The following is a 17889-nucleotide window of genomic DNA, read 5'->3' as shown; positions in this document are numbered from 1 at the left end:
GACAGGAGACTCGAGGAGAGGAGAGGAGACTCGAGGAGACTCGAGGAGAGGAGACTCGAGGAGAGGAGACTCGAGGAGAGGAGACTCGAGGAGAGGAGAGGAGACTCGAGGAGAGGAGAGGAGACTCGAGGAGAGGAGAGGAGACTCGAGGAGAGGAGACTCGAGGAGAGGAGACTCGAGGAGAGGAGACTCGAGGAGAGGAGAGGAGAGGAGACTCGAGGAGAGGAGACTCGAGGAGACTCGAGGAGAGGAGAGGAGACTCGAGGAGAGGAGAGGAGACTCGAGGAGAGGAGACTCGAGGAGAGGAGACTCGAGGAGACTCGAGGAGACTCGAGGAGAGGAGACTCGAGGAGACTCGAGGAGAGGAGACTCGAGGAGAGGAGACTCGAGGAGAGGAGACTCGAGGAGAGGAGAGGAGAGGAGAGGAGAGGAGACTCGACTCGAGGAGAGGAGACTCGAGGAGAGGAGAGGAGAGGAGACTCGAGGAGAGGAGACTCGAGGAGAGGAGACTCGAGGAGAGGAGACTCGAGGAGAGGAGACTCGAGGAGACTCGAGGAGAGGAGAGGAGACTCGAGGAGAGGAGAGGAGAGGAGACTCGAGGAGAGGAGAGGAGACTCGAGGAGAGGAGAGGAGACTCGAGGAGAGGAGACTCGAGGAGAGGAGAGGAGAGGAGACTCGAGGAGAGGAGAGGAGAGGAGACTCGAGGAGAGGAGACTCGAGGAGAGGAGAGGAGAGGAGACTCGAGGAGAGGAGAGGAGAGGAGACTCGAGGAGAGGAGACTCGAGGAGAGGAGAGGAGAGGAGACTCGAGGAGAGGAGAGGAGAGGAGACTCGAGGAGAGGAGAGGAGACTCGAGGAGAGGAGAGGAGAGGAGACTCGAGGAGAGGAGAGGAGAGGAGACTCGAGGAGAGGAGACTCGAGGAGAGGAGAGGAGAGGAGACTCGAGGAGAGGAGAGGAGAGGAGACTCGAGGAGAGGAGAGGAGAGGAGACTCGAGGAGAGGAGAGGAGAGGAGACTCGAGGAGAGGAGAGGAGAGGAGACTCGAGGAGAGGAGACTCGAGGAGAGGAGACTCGAGGAGAGGAGAGGAGACTCGAGGAGAGGAGACTCGAGGAGAGGAGAGGAGACTCGAGGAGAGGAGACTTGAGGAGAGGAGACTCGAGGAGAGGACAGGAGACTCGAGGAGAGGAGACTCGAGGAGAGGAGACTCGAGGAGAGGAGACTCGAGGAGAGGAGACTCGAGGAGAGGAGAGGAGACTCGAGGAGAGGAGAGGAGACTCGAGGAGAGGAGACTCGAGGAGAGGAGACTCGAGGAGAGGAGAGGAGACTCGAGGAGAGGAGAGGAGACTCGAGGAGAGGAGACTCGAGGAGAGGAGACTCGAGGAGAGGAGAGGAGACTCGAGGAGACTCGAGGAGACTCGAGGAGAGGAGACTCGAGGAGAGGAGACTCGAGGAGAGGAGATTCGAGGAGAGGAGAGGAGACTCGAGGAGAGGAGAGGAGACTCGAGGAGAGGAGAGGAGACTCGAGGAGAGGAGACTCGAGGAGAGGAGAGGAGACTCGAGGAGAGGAGACTCGAGGAGAGGAGACTCGAGGAGAGGAGAGGAGACTCGAGGAGAGGAGACTCGAGGAGAGGAGACTCGAGGAGAGGAGAGGAGACTCGAGGAGAGGAGACTCGAGGAGAGGAGAGGAGACTCGAGGAGAGGAGACTCGAGGAGAGGAGAGGAGACTCGAGGAGAGGAGACTCGAGGAGAGGAGACTCGAGGAGAGGAGACTCGAGGAGAGGAGACTCGAGGAGAGGAGACTCGAGGAGAGGAGAGGAGACTCGAGGAGAGGAGAGGAGACTCGAGGAGACTCGAGGAGACTCGAGGAGAGGAGACTCGAGGAGAGGAGACTCGAGGAGAGGAGACTCGAGGAGAGGAGATTCGAGGAGAGGAGAGGAGACTCGAGGAGAGGAGAGGAGACTCGAGGAGAGGAGAGGAGACTCGAGGAGAGGAGACTCGAGGAGAGGAGACTCGAGGAGAGGAGACTCGAGGAGAGGAGAGGAGACTCGAGGAGAGGAGACTCGAGGAGAGGAGACTCGAGGAGAGGAGACTCGAGGAGAGGAGAGGAGACTCGAGGAGAGGAGACTCGAGGAGAGGAGACTCGAGGAGAGGAGAGGAGACTCGAGGAGAGGAGACTCGAGGAGAGGAGACTCGAGGAGAGGAGACTCGAGGAGAGGAGACTCGAGGAGAGGAGACTCGAGGAGAGGAGACTCGAGGAGAGGAGAGGAGACTCGAGGAGAGGAGACTCGAGGAGAGGAGACTCGAGGAGAGGAGAGGAGACTCGAGGAGAGGAGAGGAGACTCGAGGAGAGGAGACTCGAGGAGAGGAGACTCGAGGAGAGGAGACTCGAGGAGAGGAGACTCGAGGAGAGGAGAGGAGACTCGAGGAGAGGAGAGGAGACTCGAGGAGACTCGAGGAGACTCGAGGAGAGGAGACTCGAGGAGAGGAGACTCGAGGAGAGGAGATTCGAGGAGAGGAGAGGAGACTCGAGGAGAGGAGAGGAGACTCGAGGAGAGGAGAGGAGACTCGAGGAGAGGAGACTCGAGGAGAGGAGACTCGAGGAGAGGAGAGGAGACTCGAGGAGAGGAGACTCGAGGAGAGGAGAGGAGACTCGAGGAGAGGAGACTCGAGGAGAGGAGACTCGAGGAGAGGAGAGGAGACTCGAGGAGAGGAGACTCGAGGAGAGGAGAGGAGACTCGAGGAGAGGAGACTCGAGGAGAGGAGAGGAGACTCGAGGAGAGGAGACTCGAGGAGAGGAGAGGAGACTCGAGGAGAGGAGACTCGAGGAGAGGAGAGGAGACTCGAGGAGAGGAGACTCGAGGAGAGGAGACTCGAGGAGCGGAGACTCGAGGAGAGGAGACTCGAGGGGAGGAGAGGAGACTCGAGGAGAGGAGACTCGAGGAGAGGAGACTCGAGGAGACTCGAGGAGAGGAGACTCGAGGAGACTCGAGGAGAGGAGACTCGAGGAGAGGAGACTCGAGGAGACTCGAGGAGAGGAGACTCGAGGAGACTCGAGGAGAGGAGACTCGAGGAGACTCGAGGAGAGGAGACTCGAGGAGACTCGAGGAGAGGAGACTCGAGGAGACTCGAGGAGAGGAGACTCGAGGAGAGGAGAGGAGACTCGAGGAGAGGAGAGGAGACTCGAGGAGAGGAGACTCGAGGAGAGGAGACTCGAGGAGAGGAGACTCGAGGAGAGGAGAGGAGACTCGAGGAGAGGAGAGGAGACTCGAGGAGAGGAGAGGAGACTCGAGGAGAGGAGACTCGAGGAGAGGAGAGGAGACTCGAGGAGACTCGAGGAGAGGAGACTCGAGGAGACTCGAGGAGAGGAGACTCGAGGAGACTCGAGGAGAGGAGACTCGAGGAGACTCGAGGAGAGGAGACTCGAGGAGAGGAGAGGAGAGGAGACTCGAGGAGAGGAGAGGAGAGGAGACTCGAGGAGAGGAGAGGAGAGGAGACTCGAGGAGAGGAGAGGAGACTCGAGGAGAGGAGAGGAGACTCGAGGAGAGGAGAGGAGACTCGAGGAGAGGAGACTCGAGGAGAGGAGACTCGAGGAGAGGAGACTCGAGGAGAGGAGACTCGAGGAGAGGAGACTCGAGGAGAGGAGAGGAGACTCGAGGAGAGGAGACTCGAGGAGAGGAGAGGAGACTCGAGGAGAGGAGAGGAGACTCGAGGAGAGGAGACTCGAGGAGAGGAGACTCGAGGAGAGAAGAGGAGACTCGAGGAGAGGAGACTCGAGGAGAGGAGAGGAGACTCGAGGAGAAGAGACTCGAGGAGAGGAGAGGAGACTCGAGGAGAGGAGAGGAGACTCGAGGAGAGGAGAGGAGACTCGAGGAGAGGAGACTCGAGGAGAGGAGAGGAGACTCGAGGAGAGGAGACTCGAGGAGAGGAGAGGAGACTCGAGGAGAGGAGACTCGAGGAGAGGAGACTCGAGGAGAGGAGAGGAGACTCGAGGAGAGGAGACTCGAGGAGAGGAGAGGAGACTCGAGGAGAGGAGAGGAGAGGAGAGGAGACTCGAGGAGAGGAGAGGAGAGGAGAGGAGACTCGAGGAGAGGAGAGGAGACTCGAGGAGAGGAGAGGAGAGGAGACTCGAGGAGAGGAGACTCGAGGAGAGGAGAGGAGACTCGAGGAGACTCGAGGAGAGGAGAGGAGACTCGAGGAGAGGAGAGGAGACTCGAGGAGAGGAGAGGAGACTCGAGGAGAGGAGAGGAGACTCGAGGAGAGGAGAGGAGACTCGAGGAGAGGAGAGGAGAGGAGAGGAGACTCGAGGAGAGGAGAGGAGACTCGAGGAGAGGAGAGGAGACTCGAGGAGAGGAGACTCGAGGAGAGGAGACTCGAGGAGAGGAGACTCGAGGAGAGGAGACTCGAGGAGAGGAGAGGAGACTCGAGGAGAGGAGACTCGAGGAGAGGAGACTCGAGGAGAGGAGACTCGAGGAGAGGAGACTCGAGGAGAGGAGACTCGAGGAGAGGAGACTCGAGGAGAGGAGACTCGAGGAGAGGAGACTCGAGGAGAGGAGAGGAGAGGAGAGGAGAGGAGAGGAGAGGAGAGGAGAGGAGAGGAGAGGAGAGGAGAGGAGAGGAGAGGAGAGGAGAGGAGAGGAGAGGAGAGGAGAGGAGAGGAGAGGAGAGGAGAGAAAAGAAAAGAGAAAAATAGTGTTCTGTAGAAGAAATTAAACATTGTTTAGGAGTGTCTAAGGTGCCTTCTGAAAATAATTTTATAGAATGGCTTAAAAAAGCAAGATAGGATACCAAACAAACAGTACTTTTCAAAAGCCTGTACTAGCCTTGCAAATGTTGAAAATTTCACCAATAAATGTGCAATTCACCTTTATTTGCAGTTCATTCTCCATTTGATGAAAGTTTAGAGTATGAAGACATTTTTATACCCCTTTTTCATAGTTTCATAGTTTCATTCAGGGTTGGAAGGGACCACAAGGATCATCTAGTTCCAACCCCCCTGCCATGGGCAGGGACACCCCACACTAGATCAGGCTGGACTTTAGAATTGTACATGTTACAATACACTACTGAACGCAGTAAAATAGATCTTTCAAGAAAACCTACTAAAGATAGAGACAGAAAGAAAAAAATATATACTGTGCTTCAGTGTGGAAATGTATTATTCTCCTACCTTGTCTGCCAAGATGGCTAGTGTTCTTTCGAGACCATTAGCTGATCTATCCTTGGCAGCTCTTGAGAGCCTTTCTGCATAGTAACTGACTTGCGTTTTCAGGGTGTTGATTTGTGCAATAATTTCCTTTGCTCTAACAATGTCCTGGGGGATGTATATTATAGACTGGGAACTTGTTGAAGTGCTGAAAAAGAAAATCTGATTTTAGGAGGATAATTGATCTAGAGGTACACATATTACAGTGGCATGCTGGGGAATTAATAGCAGACAACAAAAATTTACCTAAGCTAGCAATCAACAATGAAAGGCCAGTGGGCAATTGCACAGCAGGAACTTGACCCTAGAACCTACTCTGCCTTTACTGAAAGCATTCAGATGCAGATTTAATAATCCCATATGCTAAGGGACTGTGGTCAGAGCTTGAAACCAGAGGGATGGTTTTGCTTCGGAGAATGTGGGCGACTGATTTTGTCGTAAGATGATACTGAACCACTATGAGCAGAGACAGCTTGCCCCAGTCTCCCCCTGCTTACAACACAGACACTTCATTGGGACCTGGTTTACAAACCTATTTTATAGCATAGCTACTTGTGCCATGAAAAGAAAATCTGTGTTCCTAACAGAGAAATGCCACCCAGATTCATAATGCAAACACTGTGGTATCAACAAAAATTTTTCCAAAGATACATCCTTTCTTCAACTGCATGCCTTATTCAAATTACACCAGCAAAAACAATCTTATGGTATATAAAACTCAAAATATATCTCCAGGCTAATCCAAGGACTCTATCCTTCTGTTAGCACATGCTTCCTATAATGAATTAGGGACATGATACAACTCTATTATGAGCTCAGCTGTAACCATATAAAGGAATACCAACTTTTGGCCTTTTCCAAACAGTAAGGGAAATAAACTATACTAATAGAATATATATTTATATTGCAATACTGTAGCTCCACTAAGACTGCTTACTATGCAGTGGAGGAAAACAGTTTATGTCTTCTAAGGTTTGATGTCTACAGAAGTTGCTTACACAGTCTGAGACAGATGCTTGGATGCCCTCCGTAACTGCTGGAGAAAAAAACAGCAATTCTAAAGGGTGATTTAATTCTACCTGAGAAGAGTCATTCAAAAAAGTTGCCTTTTACCTCTCATGATAACTTTTAGATAAGTATTTGGAATCAATCCACCTACTCCCTTTGCCAGGCAACATGCTGCTTTTTTCCTCACAGTAGGAAAACTATATAAAGATCAGGCCTTTACATCAGTTCCAGTTTGACAAGAGTGATGCCCATTGATGACATGGCATCAAGCACGAGGTGACACCATACATTATCTTAATTCTATTATTTTTTTTCCAGTAATGAATAGTTTCAGCATAGTAACCAGCACTGTTCAATAGACACAGCTACACTGAGAAACTATGGTGAAGAGTTGCTGGCAATTTTTGCAGTGTGTCTGTGAGGTAAGACAGGAAGGTTGCTTGGAGCACACTTTGAAATCATTACTACAAATACCAGTTCTTGTCCCTTAAGTGATATTAAGGCAAGGGGGAAGCTTAATCCCAGTATGTCTGAGATCCATTACAAGAAGAGATGGGGCATTTATTTTCAAAGGATATAAGGCTGAACTGTTTTTTGAATGAGTTTCCTTATTTGTGTTCCTCTGGTCATCCACCTAAGTGGCACAGATAACAACCAGTCCTCAGTACGGCTGTGTCATACAGCAAATTGATCTCAGCTTTTAGCACTTTTTCTGTAAATGATTTGTGCTCTCTATTGATCATAGTGACAATTCCTGTGAGCAATTTATTTCCATGACAGTGTGGTTAGCATGCATAAAGACATATTTGGCAGGAAAGGCCATGCAGCATAGTGAGATTTGATTTATAATTATTACATTTTTAATCACAAACATTTGCTGGCATGATCAGAAGGGAAATTTATGGTGTAAGGTTCACATATATTTACTTTCCAATCTGCAATTGGTTTTTCAAATGAACAGCTCTTATTGTACTACATCAGCCAACTGTAACACAGCGTTAAACTCTCTGGGAATTAGGGGTTCAACCTTTAATATGAGTAATTTAGAGAACTTCGGCGCCATTGAACCACCAAGTAATGTTTCCTTTTCATAGCACCGAACATCACAACATGAGGAAAAATGAACAAAAGTTGAGGTATTTAAATGAAGACGGGTTACAGAAATATAAACCATGCCAAATCTATCTCCGTAAAGGTTTAAAAATACATGGAGTTATCTTAATTATCTTCCACCTCTGGCAAAAATTTTCTGTCTCCAGGCACTTTTCACTGGAAATAGCAGAGGAGAAGATATAAAATGCTGGCACTCTGATATTCAGCTTTCTAACTTCTTATGATCAGAGAGACTGTCAGGAAGCTAGCTGTTCATTACAAACAAACATTGCAGATGAAATAAAATTCATTCACATATCACAGTCTACAAAGCAGCTACAATTATTTGGAGCACAATTAGGGATGCACATTAAAGAGCCCTGCACACTTTAAAACACACCAGATCTTTGCCAAAGAACACAAAAAAACAACAACAACAAAAAAAAAACACCCAAAGAACAGAAACCCTCTCTACAGAACCCTCAGAAACAGAAAACTCACCAACACTCCTCATAACTGCTAAAAATCCAAAACAAAACCAAAATAAAATTAGCATCTTGTTAGCAAATATCAAAAGCAGAAAACAAAACAAAGGGCATTTGGAGAAAGAATTTGAGTCATGTTTTCAACAAAGCAGGTATGTAATAATTAAACTTGCAAGCAAAAAAACCGCAGGTTGCCAGATGGCCATTTGTTGTTCTGGGGAAATGTTGTGGATGCACCAAGCACAGTTTTGCAAACGAGAGGAGAAAAAACTGAATGATACCTATATAAGAGTGAAACTGCTCAGTTCTACTATACTTGCTTTTATGGTAACATAAAAGTACTTAAAAGGAAAGTTAGTCTTCACATGCTGAATCTGAAGTTTACATGTACCCAGAAAGAACAGTTCTATAAAGCTTTGAGGAAAAAAAAAACCTAAGCTCTTTGATCAGCTTGATTATTGGGTGAGGGTAAGAGGGGAAAAAAAAAAGGGAGGGGGGAGAAGGGAAATTTAGATGTTGCAGGATTGAGGCCCACTTCACTACCTAAGCTGACAGAAGTAGGTTATTTTAGAAAGCAGTAGTGGTATCAAAACAAGAGCAAGGGTGAGCCTACTACACAATGCTTGTACACTCAAAGTCAAGAATGATTACACTAGACATATTTTTGCACCACTGTTTTTATCAGTATGTATCTGACTGATGTTCACGGGATGCTGCTATACATTCCACTGTCAAAAGGAATTCTTCATTTGGCAGAGCCTGGTTCCTACATCATTCCTTCCTCCCATCACCTCCAAATCCTTTCTTTGTAGATGCATCATCAAGGTCCCCCTTTCCCTGGCTAAAATGACTCCTTGTACTGTTGTTCTCATTGTTCCTTCCTCTGGTACATATGATTACAATTCCAGAGACGTCACTAAGTTCTGGAAGCCAGGCCTGTGAAGGTCAAGTATCCTGCCTGTAGAGTGAGGCCAGATTCAGAAGCCTAATCTGTTCATAAATCTTAAGGCACACAGAAAAGCCTCCAGCCATAGTACCAGAACTAAACCCAAGCTGTCAGTGAGGAATTTACTTATCAGGTATAGCTATTCTGTACTAAAGAGAGTTCAGCAACAGAACCTCGAATTTATGACAGGGGTGAAAGCCTCCTGAAAATAGCGTCGAAAGCATGATGCAGTGCAGCAAACTACATTCTACAGACACGTTTTCTAATTCACAATTAGGCAGAACACAAACCCAACATCTGAAACAGCTAAACTACATGAACAAACAAATATGGCAATATAAAGGGAAAATTTTTTACCCTCTCCTTCTTTGGAAAAAAACATGGAATAGTCCCCACGTTGTATAGTAGAATTACTGACTCAAGTGCAACAAAAACACAGAATGAAGTGGTTTTCCAAATCACTGAGCATGGACTAGGAAGAAAAGGCATGATAACAGCTGATGTGACAACATTTCTACTTACTGTTTCTTTGCCTCTTCAAATTTATGCAGCTTTTTCCGCAAGCCACCTGATTTAAAGCCTTGACAATGAGCTGCTGGTGCTCCTATGGTGACTATGTCGTAGTTCTGATCTGGGATGGACAAAAAGGACTTACAAATGAAAGCCTGTAATTTTAAATACGGACAAACAATTATGGAAATTAAAAAACTACTCTGAAAGTAATTTTTGCAAAACTTCATGCCAGTGTCTTTAAGGACATAGAAAACTGAACCGTTTGAGGCCCTGGAAACCCATCAAATACTTTTGAGGTGAAAACTGTACTTGAATGCTGGTCCTTTGTTTCTTAATTTAGAAGACTGACAATGAAAAAGAAGCCTTAAACACTGGTCTTTACAATAAAACTGCCATTACCAGAGTCCTGCATATGGATATGTGAGACAAGCATGTGCCCACTCTTAGTGGAGATTACTGTTAAGAAAAGGGAAAATCTAGAGTATTTGCGAAGAAATAATCCTGATGTGAACAAACTGGTGCATTTTTGCACAACCATACATGATTGTTCCAGAGAAAATGTGTGTAAGCTTAGCAATAAACTGCAGTCAGAACCTCTGCTATTCTACTACAATTCTAAATGACTGGAAGGGACACATCAGCTTAGTCCAATATATTCCCTAGAGGATAGGATAGGATAGGATAGGATAGGATAGGATAGGATAGGATAGGATAGGATAGGATAGGATAGGATAGGATAGGATAGGATAGGATAGGATAGACCAGGTTGGAAGAGACCTTCAAGATCATCACGTCCAACCTATCAACCAATCCAACCCACCTAATCAATTAAACCATGGCACCAAGCACCCCATCAAGTCTCCTCCTGAACACCTCCAATGATGGTGACTCCACCACCTCCTCGGGAAGCCCATTTCAATGAGCAATCACTCTCTCTGTATAGAACTTCTTCCTAATATCCAGCCTAAACCTCCCCTGGCGCAGCTAGAGACTGTGTCCTCTTGTTCTGGTGCTGGCTGCCTGGGAGAAGAGACCAACCTCTGCCTGTCTACAACCACCCTTCAGGTAGTTGCAGAGAGTAATAAGGTCACCCCTGAGTCTCCTCTTCTCCAGGCTAAGCAACCCCAGCTCCCCCAGCCACTCCTCATAGGGCTTGTGTTCCAAACCCTTCACCAACTTTGTTGCCCTTCTCTGGACTCGTTCCAGCAAGTCAACGTCCTTCCTTGTGGCAATGCCAGTGACGAGCAGTGCAGGCCTAGAGCCTGACATGGTGGTAGGCCATGCTCAGCATAAGTGCAGAGCCAGCCATGTAACTAAAACAGGACACTGGTAGCTATAAACACAGAAAGTTACCTTGGGACAACAGGACATGCACCTGCATCAACAAACCTGGTGTGTCATTAGTAGTTGGACCAATAATCTATAATAGTGCGATGTGTAGTCACTCACAGGGAACCAATGAAGCTATGCCAACAAGGCTCTCTGAGTTTATATAAGTTGTAGAATTTCCCTTGCTATGCACTTCTGCCTTTCCTTTCCCTCCATCTTCTATGCTTTACTTTACTGTGCTATACTCGCACCATAGGCCTGCAATACTGGAACAATAAAGGAACAATACTTGATCATATTGGTCATCTGTATTGACTCCAATCTCCGTCCAATTACCTGGCGCTCGAACTCGTAATTTGGGATCCTCGGAGTACGATGCTACTCAACTCAGCGTAAGAGGTAGGTTCTGAGTGATACGTAAAGCCGGTCAAACCAGCACTGCCCCGGTGCTGATTAAATAAGCAGCATGCGCTCAGAAAAGGAAGTGAATGTCACCTGGGCCCAGTGAGTGACCAGGGAGAGGCAAGAGGGAGTACTCCGCAAAACAGAAGAGGCTGTGCTAAACGCCCTCCAAACTATCCTCTCCATGAGAGGTATTACTGACAATTCTGGGATCTTAAAAGGGCTATTAGCCTGGGCCCGGAATCATCCCCACTGCAACTAAGCTTTTATTTCTGAAGCAAGGGACAAAATTGCAGCCCAGCTGTGGGATGAGGTGCTAAATACTTAAAAAGAAGTTTTTTGCCATAGCACCGTGTGGCAGACCGTCACCTACATTGCAATCGATAAAAGCAGAGCAGTCTACTCCCAGTTCAGCTGCTGCGCCTTTAGTTCTAACCGAGATGAAAAAGGGAGATTTGGAAGGCACCCCCCACCCTCCATCCCCTTCCTCTCTCCCTGCACATCGTCTGCCGCTCCGTCAGCATCCTTGTCACAATTTCGATTGCCCGCTATTCCTCCCTCTACACGAATCACAGCTGTCTTATTACTGTCCTTTTGTGCAAAAAAATCTGCTCCTGCCACGACAATAGTGGTAGAAGTGAATCCCGATTGAACTGATAAGGTGCGTGAAATCAAAATGGAGGTCACTACACAGCAGGAATTGCAGAAAGAAGATGCCACACCTGCCATCTTGGTGAGCACACCGTGTTTATTAGATACCACCACTGCCATTCACACCCAGCAGGGAGAAAGTGATAAAAAGGCAGTGACACTTGTGGCTCAGCATGTTCGATCCCATTCATCAACATCTTCCTCTAATACTGCCAGCTACAGTTCGGATTCAGAAGATGAAAACACCGACACTGAGAAACTCAAACAGCGACTTTATTCGATAGCCCCTCTTAGAAAAAATGGAGCACTTGCAGGCTCGCAATTGCAGCATTCTTGCAACCGCACCCTGCCCACGAGCCCCTGCCACGCCAACGGTGGTTCCCACCCCAGCAGTGCCCATCCCAGCAGCGCCCACCACCCTGGCAGTTCTCCTGGCGACAGATCCCGTGAGCCCCCATGGCCCCCGCGAGTACTGGTGGCTCCGACCAAGGCGGCACCGACCGATGCACAGCCGATACCAGCACCAACACTGGCAGCGGCCCCAGCAGCGGCCGTCCCCACGGCGGCAGCAGAAGTGGCCCGCACCAGTGACCCTTCCCCACCAGCGGTTTCAGCTGCGCTACACTCTCCTCCACCACCCTACATTCCAGACATTATCAGCAGAGGATAGCACTGGACGGAGGTTCCAATCGAGTTCCAATAGGACAGTTGGGAGGTGGGAGAGTCAGGGAACTGTCCCACTGCGCTGGTGGAAAGGAATTGTGGGAAATGTAGTCACAGATGGAGAATCTGTAGATTTTTCTGTACATGCATCTCCTGTGGTATTAGAAGGTCAACAACGACTATGGCAATCTCTGGACTGAAAAATGTTAAAAGAAGCTAGACAAGCCATAGCTACCTATGGGTTACAGTCAGAATACACAACTGCTCTAATCAATCAGTTTTCAACACATTTGTTAATCCCTTTTGACACACGTATGTCAGCAAATGGTGTTTATTATATGATCTGAGAGCAATGGATTATGGAGGAGATGGGTGCCTTACTACCTGGCCTCCCAACTCCCAATCCCCACAAATTGGGACCTGATTATTACTGATTTGAAGGATTGTTTCTTTACAATTTACTTTCACCCGGAGGATTCAAAAAAGTTTGCATCTACTGAGTCATCGCTTAAGGCAGGCCCCACCCACCGATATCAATGGATAGCCTCAAGGCATGCCAGAATTCTCTGGCTTGGCTTTTGTTCCCACTTAGACAGGCTTATTGTGACTTTCTCATGTGTAATTCTATGGAGGATACTCTGATTGCAAAAAAAAGTTGCATCCTAAGACAATACACTCTGAGTTTCAACCCATGTCAGCAAGCAGAGAGCTGAAAATAACACTGCCTCAGGCCTTACAATTAGGTGGCAGTTCACCTGCAATGCTGCGGAAGCCACACCCCGGCAGCCAGCAGACTTTTTACGAGGTGTCACTGCTAACCACCTCGATGGGGCGAGACTTTTGCTAGATCATATCAGCAAATGCAACTTCCTGATAAGGCTTTGCAATTAAGTCGGGATATAGCGATCAAAGAGCGGCCAAGAATCCAGGACAATAACTCTGATCCTGCGCTTTTCACTACTCAGCAGGGTCTAACAGGGCCACTTGGTTCCTTTGTCGATACCATACATAAGGCATTCAATACTAATTCAGATCTGACTCACGATATGAAGGTAAAAATGCTAGATATTCTGCCATTTGACAATGCTAATGAAGAAACTAAACAGATTCTCAGCCTTTTCCCAACAGGTGCCACTGTCTCATGACAGTAGAACGAATGCAGCATCGACAAACAGCAATGTATCTAGCCACGGCCATAGAAGCAGTCCGGAAACCACCAGTACAACCACCGCACAAGGGAAACAACCTGGGTGGAAAACATCGTGCTTCTGGAAACCTGGGTACCTTAAGTCAAATTGCCTGACTGCTGGACAGACTCAAAAGTGCTGTGCTCACTGTCATAGACCTAAGCATTTTACTTCAGATTGTCGTAGGCAGGGAAATTGCTCCCACAGTGAGAGTACACACCGTGCAACGACACCAAACCAGGGTGCTTTGACCGACACCACCGCCCCCCGCAGCGACCTCTGGCAGCGTGTAGTGGACCTGACAACAGCTGCATATCACTCTTGAATCCACAAAGTGTTGCCGAGTTCAGTTGGCATGGTCCTGTGGGTCACAGACCCTGTGCTCTGTTAATTGGCAGATCGTCTACCTCTAGACAGGATATCCTTATAATTCCTGGTTCAATAGATTCTGATTATGACTGGGCTATGAAAATTATGCTCTATACCATTACCCCTCCTGTTAGCACTCTTGTTGGGACAGAAATTGCTCAGCTAATACCATCTGAGTCCCGAGTGCCTAAAACTTCTAACAGGATCCAAGGGCAAGAAGGCTCGGGTTCCACCAATATGCCTAATATCTTATTAGCCCTAGAAATCCAAAAGGGAAAACTGGAACAGGTTGTACCTGTCAGACACCCTTGTGGACAAACTATACAATTTTCAATGATTGTGGGTACCGGAGACGATGGCAATTGCTATACCTTGTCATAAATGGAATGATCACTAGCCATTGCTCATGGCAAATTCTGAAGTCATGGGTTTGAAAGGTATCCAAACACCCTGGGTTAGCAAAGAGCCAATGCAGTTAGCTTTTAACGATGGCAAATCAATCACTGTAAGACCGTGTGTGTTAACCCTTCCAGTTGCTCTGTTGGGCTGAGATGCCTTCAGTTAGCTAGGAGCAAAACTCGTTACTGTTCCTTTTCTGTAGCAGCTACTTGTCAGCAACCAACTCTCAAATTAAAATGGAAAACACATAATCCAGTATGAGTGGAACAGTGGTTGCTCAGACAAGATAGGCTGCAAGGCATTAAGACCCTAACACAGAAACAATAGCAACTAGGGCACACCTTGCTAGACACCTTCAACCCACCCCCTACCCCCACCCCCAGAAAAGGGAGGATTTTTCTGGTAGGACTCTAGTCTACCAAAAAGCTCTGCTCTGATTTAAAGCAACAGTGCTAATTTCATAATTTCTGATCGCAATGTCCTTCAGAGATTTGTTATTTAGATATTTGCTAAGTTTTCCTGGTAAGCATAATGAATGGTAAACATTTGGCTTTTACAGGTACTTAATACATAGTAATTGCAGCAAGGTATACCTACTTAGTAATGAGTTCAAATTGTAAGATTTTCTTTTGGTTTGAATCTTCTTAGTTGTGTGCCATGGCATTTCAAAGGAGCTCCATGTAATATAGTTAAGGTTTGTAGTAAATAGGTATTCATTATTAAAAAAGTATTCCTTAGCTAAGGTAACATCTTTATATTTCCTTCTTAGATATAGACTAGAAAAAACACAAAAAATTTTAAAAAAAGTAAACAAAAAAGGTAACAAGTGCAAAGAAAAAAATTAAACATAGAAATATATAACAAAAAGTACAAAAACTCTAGATACAAAAATCGAGTACTAAATAACAGAATAGTAATAAAAAAGAAGAGCAACAATAAAAACAAAAACAACAAAATATGACGCACTAAAAAATCATAAGGATTACTAACAAAAAATAGCTATTGACAAAAAACATAAGGATTATTAGCAAAAAACAAATAAGGATTATCAAGACTACTAGATCAAAACAAACAAACAAAAAAATCGATAAAAAGAAAAAAATCAAGAAAATGAAAATGAAAAATTATTTTAAAAAATAATTAATAGAAAAGGTTAAAAAATAAAAAAGCAAAAATCAAAATTAAAATAGAAAATAGATTAAATAAAACAAACATGCACAAAATAAAAGGTAATTAAAATAAAGAATATAAGATAAAAAAATAAAATATTAAAAACTAGATAAAAGTATATAAATAGAAAATATTGATTAGAATAACAAATTTAAAAATTAAAATTAAATTAATTTAAAAATTACAATAACAAAATAAAAATAATAATAAAGAAGGTAAAAAGTAAATTAAACAATGACAAAAAAGTAAATTAAAAATAATAATAAAGAACAAAGAAAAGAAAGCAATTAAAATACAAAAATAAAAAATTGATTAAAAATTACAAAAATTAGATTAAAATTAACAAAAAAATTAACAAAAAATAATTTAAAAGTATAGATAAAAAATAAAATACAATGAAAAAAATAGACTAAAACGGCATAAAAAATAATTAAAACACAAAAATGAAAATTAACTAAAGATTAAGCAAAAGAACTAGATTAAAAGTAAAAACATTAAACATGTAAACATAAATTCAGAATAGAAAATAGCTAAAATTGAAATAAAATAACAAAAAATAAAAAATAATAAATAATAAAATAAATACATTCAAAATAAAATAATAAAATGACTCAAATTAGAATTAAAAAGAAAAAATATGAAAATAATTAAAAAGAAAAAATAAAAAGAAATTAAAAAATTAAACAAAAACAATTGCAAACATGTAAAAATAATGGACAAAATTTAAATTACACTTAGAAAAAATATATATAATAAACCAAAATGAGACAGATTTATTGAAAATAGATTTAAAAATATTAAAAAGTGAAACAGAAAATTAATTTAAAAATAGCTCACATTAAAAACAAACAAAAAACAGTCAAAATTAGTGACAAAATAGGTGGAATCATAGACTCGTAGAATGAGTCAGGGTTGGAAAGGACCACAAGGATCATTTAGTTCCAACCACTGCCATGAGCAGTGACATCTCACACTGGATCACGCAGGCTACAGCCTTGTCCAGCCTGGTCTCAAATACCTCCAGGCATGGGGCCTCGGCCACCTCCCTGGACAACCTATTCCAGGGCTTCACCACTCTCATGGTGAAGAATTTCTTCCTCACATCCAGCCTGAATCTTCCCATCCCTAGCTTTGTTCCATTCTCCCTAGTCCTGTCATTTCCTGACATGCTAGGATGTCCCTCCCCAGCATTCTCGTAGGCTCTCTTCAGATATTGGATGGCCACGATCAGGTGACCTCGAGCCTTCTTTTCTGCTAACTGCAATCATCACAATAAACAACGGCAGAAGAATCAAGACCATGAGGACACAGCATTTCCCAAGAAGTTGAACATCGATCACAATAACTGTTATGATAATCTGGGATCACAAACATCATTCAGAAGAATGTACCGCAGCACCATGTGAATTAGGACTGAAAATTATGGTTGCTTGATAACTTTGTCTTCTCTCTTGTTAACTAAGTGTGCCTCTGAATGTAGACATCCTAGGGGATAAAGTTTCATCTTTGCATTTTGCTTAGTAGAGATTATTAACAGTAATAAAAAAAATAAAGGGGGAAAAAGAGAGAATACCCCCATAGCAAAAAAAAGTCTTTTAATGGTACCAACCAGAGATAATTAGCTCATGGCAACCCTAGAAATTCTGTAACCCTAGGAACATCAACTTTGCAATGTGCTCCAGCCCTCTCACCACAAGACACACAAACACGGCACAACTGTCATGAAAATGACAGTCAGCAAACCTGCTTAGCACTGACCTCAACAACTGTCACGATAATCCAAGATATCAACAGAAAGCATCTAACTTATAACTGAGGGTTGTGACTGCTTAACTGTTGTGTGAACATTAAGAGATTAGAATTGCTAGGGTGAGCAAAACCACATTATTCTGTGTAATTTTATATTGGGCAAAGCTGTGGCAATGCCAGCGACGAGCAGTGTGAGCAATCTGGCAGTGCAGGCCTAGAGCCTGACATGCTGGTAGGCCATGCTCAGCATAAATGCAGAGCCAGCTAGCAGTGGAGCAAAACAGTGCTGTGCCTGCAGCATGTAACTAAAACAAGACACTGGTAGCTATAAACATGGACAGTTATCTTGGGACAACAGGACATGCACCTGCATCAACAACCTCGTTGTGTCATTAGTAGTTGGACCAATAATCTGTAATAGTGCAATGTGTGGTCACTCAGAGGGAACCAATGGAGCTGTGCCAACAGGGCACTCCGAGTTTATATAAGTTGTAGCAGTTGCCTCGCTACGCACTTCTGCCTTTCCTGTCTCCTGTTTCTTCTACACTTTACTGTGCTATACTTGCACTACAGGCCTGCTCCATAGGCCTGCACCTCAGGCCTGCACCATAGGCCTGCAACACTGGAACAATAAAGGAACAATACTCAATCACATTGGTCAGTCGTATTGATTCCTATCTCCGTCGTCTACATCTGGCGCCCAAATAAACCTGAACTCATGGA

At 45.3% G+C, this 17889-nt stretch overlaps 1 protein-coding gene across 9 annotated transcripts in view; it reads right to left on the bottom strand.

Annotated features, from left to right (window-relative positions):
* The window catches only part of INPP4A (inositol polyphosphate-4-phosphatase type I A), a 148180-nt gene that overhangs the window by 34613 nt on the left and 95678 nt on the right, over positions 1 to 17889 (bottom strand). For 6 of the 9 annotated variants that reach the window (XM_068138995.1, XM_068139011.1, XM_068139003.1 and 3 more), the window contains 3 exons: positions 9257 to 9365; positions 7805 to 7822; positions 5168 to 5351 (listed from right to left, as the gene is read on the bottom strand). In XM_068138995.1, the coding sequence (XP_067995096.1) occupies positions 5168 to 5351; positions 7805 to 7822; positions 9257 to 9365 (311 nt within the window). The remainder of the gene's footprint in view (positions 1 to 5167; positions 5352 to 7804; positions 7823 to 9256; positions 9366 to 17889) is intronic. The other 3 variants (XM_068139020.1, XM_068139058.1, XM_068139040.1) reach the window with 1 other exon arrangement.

The sequence above is a fragment of the Melanerpes formicivorus genome, unplaced genomic scaffold, assembly GCF_026170545.1.
Source record: "Melanerpes formicivorus ecotype bairdi unplaced genomic scaffold, bMelFor1.0.p_v2 SCAF_1, whole genome shotgun sequence".
In the NCBI taxonomy this organism is placed as follows: domain Eukaryota; kingdom Metazoa; phylum Chordata; class Aves; order Piciformes; family Picidae; genus Melanerpes; species Melanerpes formicivorus.
Note: the sequence above shows the minus strand (reverse complement) of the source record. Positions and strands in the feature narration are given on the sequence as shown.